Source organism: Cyprinodon variegatus, unplaced genomic scaffold, assembly GCF_000732505.1.
Source record: "Cyprinodon variegatus isolate N-32 unplaced genomic scaffold, C_variegatus-1.0 Scaffold330, whole genome shotgun sequence".
Lineage (NCBI taxonomy): Eukaryota > Metazoa > Chordata > Actinopteri > Cyprinodontiformes > Cyprinodontidae > Cyprinodon > Cyprinodon variegatus.
Window position 1 is genome coordinate 767,737 of NW_015150783.1, and position 6,779 is coordinate 774,515.

Below are 6,779 nucleotides of genomic sequence, written 5' to 3' on the forward strand. Positions count from 1 at the left end.
CGTTCGAAACACGCCCCATAATCACAGCTCTATGGAGCAGTATCAGACTCATATTCTGACTAGAATTGAGTCGGACTACGTCAGGCTAACAAATTATATGGACACTGTAATGCAAGTAGAACAGGAAAGAAAAACAGAAAAAAAGGGGAAAAGATGAAAGAAAGAGGAGATAAAAGGGGAGTTGAAAGGGAGACAACCACATTCCTAGCTAGTTTGTGATTGTCCCTCTTGCATTACGGCGTAGAATAACATAGCGCAGACCACGCTTTAAAATTGGGCATACTTAAAAAATATCTGCGTCATACCTGCGAAAAGCCAACTGACACACTGCTGCAGGAGTATACATAGCTCTTAACAGTGTAGAGTTACAGGATATTACAACTTTTTTATGCTCTTTTGTACTATATACACTCTTTTTATATTGTGTTTTGTATTTGTTATCTTTAATGGCATCTTGCTTTGGTCCTTTGTACTCTACATAAGCTACAGGAACCCGAATATCCCTGAAGGAGTCATCCGAAGGGATAAATAAAGTTAAGTCTATGTGTAAATGCACTTGGTAGCCTTGTATAAACTCGTGGTCAATGAAAACAGGTGACCTCATGCTTCACTTATGTCCCGATCTTCTATATGCCAGAGCAGCGTTCTGGAACCTTCCACTACGAGTTCACTTAGGTCAAAAATGCTAAAGATCTGAACAATGTTGTGCAGAAGCAGCCTGGTGAGAGAAATCAAAGTCAGCTGAAAAGATTAGACGAAGGTCCAACTGAACGAAGGGAAATCTAATCCATCTGACCTGGGCTTTCCATCCAGCTCGGTCTGGCAGACTGCTGTTGTATCGCAGGTATCAACTGAGCAGGCAGAGACGAGCTGGCAGCCGTTCTCAGGGCTGCCCCCTACAGGCGACATGCCAGACATGCACTCGCAGCTGGACTGTGAAACAAGAGAACAGGTGATTTCAAACACTGGTTCTGACTTTCAAGCTGTTCTGCTCCCACTCTGGGTTTCCTCCTCACCTTGTTTGGTCCTCTGAAGACACAAACAGTGGAGTTGATGGGGCAGCCACCGTTGTTCTCCAAGCAGGGGTTTTTCGGGACACAGATCTTGCCGTCTCCCTCATAGTCTGGTTTGCAGGTGCATCTGATACTGGTGGCCTTTGTGGAGCACTCGGCGTTGACATCACAGTCTCTCTGGGAGCATGCAGCTGAGGAAAGAAGCAGTACAGTTCAGATTAGCGTCACATGTGAAAATCAAACTAAAATATTGTCGGCAACCTCCGCTTAACCACAACATCCATGTCTCTGCTGCCGACTGAGATTAACTTGACACCGGATGTGTGACATGAAGCCTAAATTGGAGCTCCAACAGAGGCTGGTGGTGTGTGAAATCAGACCTCACCTAAACACTTGTTCCCCTTCATCATCCTGTATCCAGGCAAGCAGTCACAGCCTGCAGTTTCTTCTTTTCCTTTGCAGTACGAGAAGGAGCTGCAACTTCGACACCCGCTGCTTACTATCACAGACAACAAACACAGACATACATACAGATTGATATGAGACGGATGCAGCGTTTCCAGCGTTTTACAGCCATGTGCATCAAGGAATCCACCTTCACCACTAAAATCCGAGATTAAAGCGAGGAGATAAATATTACAGTTTTAGATCCTCTGGTTCTTCATCATTATTCTTTTCATGATGCATCACGTTGATCAGTTTTTGTACCCAATGTTCTTTACTGGAGGCATCCATGTTTGTCAAAGAACACTTCTGCCACCTACTGGTTTGTGACGTCACGGTGCGGTATCGGCTGTGGATCAAGTCCCAGTGCTGTATCTGGTGTTTGTCACAACGCGCTATTATCCAAGTCATCTTGAAAACATTCTTCTTCCAAATGTTTGCTACATATTACGTGTTTTTTCTCTGGCCAGAAGTTCGATGGCAAATCCTCCCTCTTCAAGTTGGCGATCCAACGACCAACCCGTCCGTGGAGGATCAGGAATCAGAAAGGTGGAATAACTCTTCTTTTTCACTTTTACCCGATGTATTCCAGCATCCAGCTGCCATGCACGTGGGCATTGTCAGTTTCACTATAGCTCTGGTGAATTTCAATGGTGAAGTCCTCTGGAAATCTTCAATAATTGTTGTTGATTGCAGATGTGTCTAGTAGTTCCCATTGATTCAGCTTGTAAAGCGGGGAGAATGGCGCTAGGCTTACCGCACCGTGACGTCACTGCTGGAAGATGGCAGGAGGGAGGGGTTACTATATTTGGGCAAAAATGGCAGCTCCCAAACTCAGTGATCGCAGCGAAAAATATTTTTATTTTTTCACTTATTAACACTAAATTCAATAAATCATTGAATGTATTAGTTTTAGGTATTGATAATGATCCATTGATTATTTCTTTCTGACTGGACTTTTCCTTTAAACCATTCGGGACGATGGAAAGCCCTCCTCCATCAGTTAGATATAACAATCAATGTTTTACAGATGAAAGAGCAAAAGGCTGTAATTTCCTAAGACCTGAGACAAAGTCAGATACAGAAGGAAAAAAACAGATCTGGTGCATTTCAAAATAAGAGCAGGGCTGTCCAGATGTATGAAGTGATGCTGCTTTGTGATTGATAATGGATCAGACTCAGAACACGGTCTGGGTTAAACTGTGAGGACAAATTTCATTGGAATGTTCAACTCCTTTTTCACCAAAAGGAATCGATGCTAAAATCTAGAACCATGTTGCGTTATAAAGTTTTCTGACACCTTATCCAGATTTAACTATAATCTTTGCCATTAACTCAACTGATTAAGCTTTAACTAAAGGGAAATTGGTTCAACATAAACTGAATCGTTTCTTCTTTTTCTGACCAGAAGCTTCTCTTAGAAACGGTTTCTTCCTTTTTCTTTTAGGATCCATTAGAAATCTCAGTCTCCGTCTGTCAGCGGTCTGTTGTTGTGCTTCTGTCTGTTTCCTGTGGATCAGCTCAGCTGCCTTGAGGACGGAGCGGAGCTGCTCCTGCCGCAGAGCTTTATGCCATCCCAGCTCTGCAGCAGGAGCAGAGGAGGAGCTGGCTGCTGATCAGTCCAAGCCTGAGTGTCTTCCTGTGTGCTGCAGCTAGCCTCCATGAGGGAAGTTTGTTTCTTGTCTTTCGTTTCCTCAAGTTTTCCCTTTAGCTGCTGACTGGACAGTATGCTTTAGTTCTGGATTCTGATCAGACAAAACAGATGATCACCTTCTGACCTTAAATTCCTGCAAACTCCTGCCCTCTGCAACACATCTTGGATTTGCTAACTCCCCCACCTGCAATAGAACCTGACAATCCTCCTTTGGCCACAGACCAACCACCAACCCCTGTAACCAATGTTCACTCTGATTTTTCTACCTGGGCAAACACAAAAACCTCCTGAGTACACTGGAGCACAATGAGCAGCTTCAGATCTGCACGCTGAGGCCATACACCAATACTGAACTTGTTATAAACCCATAATCGTAGCAAGTTGTTTATTACAAGAATAAAAAATTAAAGCAGGAATTTCCATTAGTTTACTTTGAATTTCAGGGTTTTGGCTCACTTAAAATAAAAATTAAAATAAAAAAAAACATGTTGCTGATCAGATCAGCTATATGTAAGAGTCCAGCTTTGGGCATGGTGAGGATCCTGCTGTGGAAGAAATGAGACGTTGCACAGTTTCTAAAGTACAAATTCCTGTCACTCTTGTATGTAAAACATTTAAATATTTTTTCTTAGCATTTCTACTATAAAGCATATAATGGTTTAGTATTTCCCGATTGAGGTCGTGCAACTGGTGCAGTGGTTAGTGCGCACGGCCCATGTACACAGCCCCTAGTCCTCCACGCAGGTGACCTGGGTTCAGATCCAGCCTGTGGTCCTGTGCCGCATGTCTCTCCCCATCTCTTATACCATGGTACCACACCTGAGTGAAGTTGGCCCCCCCACCTTCTTCAAATCAGGCGAAATGGGTGTCAATTCACTTAGTCTATTTGTGCAGCAAACATTTTCGTTTGTGCTGCTTTGGATTTGAAGATATTAATGAATATGTAAAGGTCAAAAGGTCAACCAGCCTACCCTACCTTATTCAAATAAAAAAAAATTGGTGTCAACTGTTTGTGCTCCGTTTGTGCAGCAAAAATTTTCGTTTTAAAGATATAAAGAGATGTTTCTAGAGGTCATCAAAGGTCAAATCCCCCCCCCCCACACACACACACACACCTTCTTCAAATCAGACGAAATGGGTGTCAATTAACTCAGCTCCGTTTGTGCTGCTTTGGCTTTGAATTGGAATTTGGAATTTTAGATCATTTATTGTGTTGATTCACTGTGGCATCTGGTATTTTTGTCACCTTTGGTACTGTTTTTCTTTAAACAAGATTATTTTGTCATTTCTTATTATACTTTTATTGTTTTCTGTTAATGCTCCCCCTGGCAAATGTTTTTGTTGTTTTGTGATATGTACACAATGCAGTTTTGTATTGTTGTGTATTGTAAATAAAAAAGATTATTAAAAAAAACAACAACAAAAAAAAATATGGAGGTCTGATCTGATTCTCTGTGGTTTTTGCTCTTACCTTCGTCACAGCGCCTCCCAGTGTACGGCGGCTGACATAGACACTCCCCATCACCGTCAGGTCCTTTGTTACACACTCCGTTCACGCAGTCACACACTGCAACGACACAAACAATCCCATTAAATCTCTCCTCTCATTCATAAAACACACGATAGATTACAAAACAGAAACCCTCAAACGATGGAACGATTTGTTGAAATATTTACACCTATTTTTGATCAAATTGAAGTTTTTCCTCCCTTCAGTCACTAGAGGACAGGATGCAGAACTGATCAATAGAAAAAGCTTTGACTCTATTGATATTCTAGTTACCAGAGAACCTGATCTGCAGAGAACATCTGAGAAGGAATCAGGTTTAGCTGTTTCCAAATCAGAGCCTGATGCTGCTGGTTGTTACAGAGAGAAGGTTCCTCTTATTCATGAGGAAATTAAAGGTTGAAATGAGAAAGATTATTAGAGTGTTAAATTATCTGTGGTTTATAGATACAAATCACAGATGAAGCAGCTGATAATTACAACAGAAAATCATATCAGGATTTAATATAAACTTCACTTTCCACACTATTAAAAGGTGTTTAATTTCTCCTATAAACCCCAGAATTAGCACTGCATGCTAACATGAAGCAGAAAGCTGTATTCATCTACTCTGGTGACACCTAGTGGTGAAAACCAGCCACTGCATCCTGTTCACAGGTATGGCTGAGTCACCGGAAGCAGAGCCGCTGCAGGTGACACTGTGATTAGGTTAAAACATTAATCCTGCCGAAGTCCGGTGCTTTTTTAAACAGCTGTAGCGACAGGCGGCTCAGGCAAGACTTTTATAGATTCTGGTTTCAGATGTGACCCTTCTGAGCCACTGTAGGGTCATCATGTTAAACAACCACACAGATCCTGCAGCTGCTTCTCCAAACAACCTTTAAGGAAAGCAACAGTTCCTCCGGTTTGCAGCATTATGAACTAATAGGAAGGTTATCAGCTTTAGTTTAATCCAAAAGTTTAATTGACTCAGGTTTGACACATTAAGCTTAAATTTATTTGGGTTAAGGGATTTATGAACTATTTCATACCTCCAATGCAAACATTTTTCCCTGTAGGATAAAATGAAACAAGCTGTCAGACAGATAAAGAGAGAGAGGGCCTACCTTTATCACACTTTTTCCCAAATGCTTTTGGATTTTTACACTCCTGACAAGCAAACCCTGTGAATCCCTCCTGCAGAGAGAAGAAAACATTCATTTCTATTCTGTTCTTTATAAAAATAAAGTCGTGCACAAAAATAAAACTCTAACACCATCTATATAGAATGTTAATATTTGGCTACAATCCTGTGCCTCCGGAGGCAGAGCTGAAGAAATCTCAACTGTTCCTCTAAATATACATCCTACTTTGACTTTTTCTGTATCATTTCTTTAATATCTAGGTGTTAATTCTGTGTTTCTCTCCACCGATGCTGCTCCGACTCTGCCTGTAAATCTATTTATCATAGGGAACGTAAACAACACAGGAGCAAACATGGGAAACGTTTAAATCTCAGTTAAATCCTGATGCCTCTTGGATTAAACACACACAAAAAAAGAGATACAATATAAATATGAACTAAAATTCCCTGAAATAAATCAAGAGATTTGTTAGATATTGAAATAAGCAGTCCCCATTGTGAGGGGGGTTGAGTCTGGGGAAGGCATCTATGAAAAAACTTTGCCAAGTCTAAAAGCTAGTTGCAATAATTTACTGTAGAAGACACCTTATTAAAATAAGGTACATTACAGCAAATAAGCTAGCAGAAAACAGCTTGGAGGGTTAAGGCTCTTATCTGAGGTTTGACCTTGTGACCTTCAAGACCCTAGGACACCAATAACCTGAGTTCTAGACCTAAAGTCATAGGGAAGCCACTGTTCCAACCGTTGCATTTCCAATTCTCCCGAGTGGTGCCCGACTTTACAGGAGTGAATAAAGGGGATGTGATTGGTCGTTTATCAAGAGGGCGGGATTGTTGTGGCAGAAGGTTCGCAAGCAAGTTTGGTTGTGGCCGGTTTGTGGGAAGCATCTTGCTAACCAGTTAGCAACTTAGTGCTAGTAGGTTCCCAATGGGAAATTCCATTGGGAACCAAGTAGCACTAAATTGGTGACTTAGAAACGACACTGTCAAGGAACGCTATGGACAGTGGAAACATGCAGGAGGAGGAGAGTTTATTGT

The 6,779-nt window shown here is 41.6% G+C and overlaps 1 protein-coding gene across 1 annotated transcript in view; it reads right to left on the minus strand.

The window, feature by feature from the left end:
- The window catches only part of stab1 (stabilin 1), a 163,052-nt gene that overhangs the window by 145,365 nt on the left and 10,908 nt on the right, over positions 1-6,779 (minus strand). The window contains exons 5-9 of the mRNA XM_015385033.1: positions 5,725-5,794; positions 4,583-4,678; positions 1,399-1,512; positions 1,017-1,204; positions 797-933 (exon numbers count right to left, since the gene is read on the minus strand). Of these exons, the coding sequence (XP_015240519.1) occupies positions 797-933; positions 1,017-1,204; positions 1,399-1,512; positions 4,583-4,678; positions 5,725-5,794 (605 nt within the window). The remainder of the gene's footprint in view (positions 1-796; positions 934-1,016; positions 1,205-1,398; positions 1,513-4,582; positions 4,679-5,724; positions 5,795-6,779) is intronic.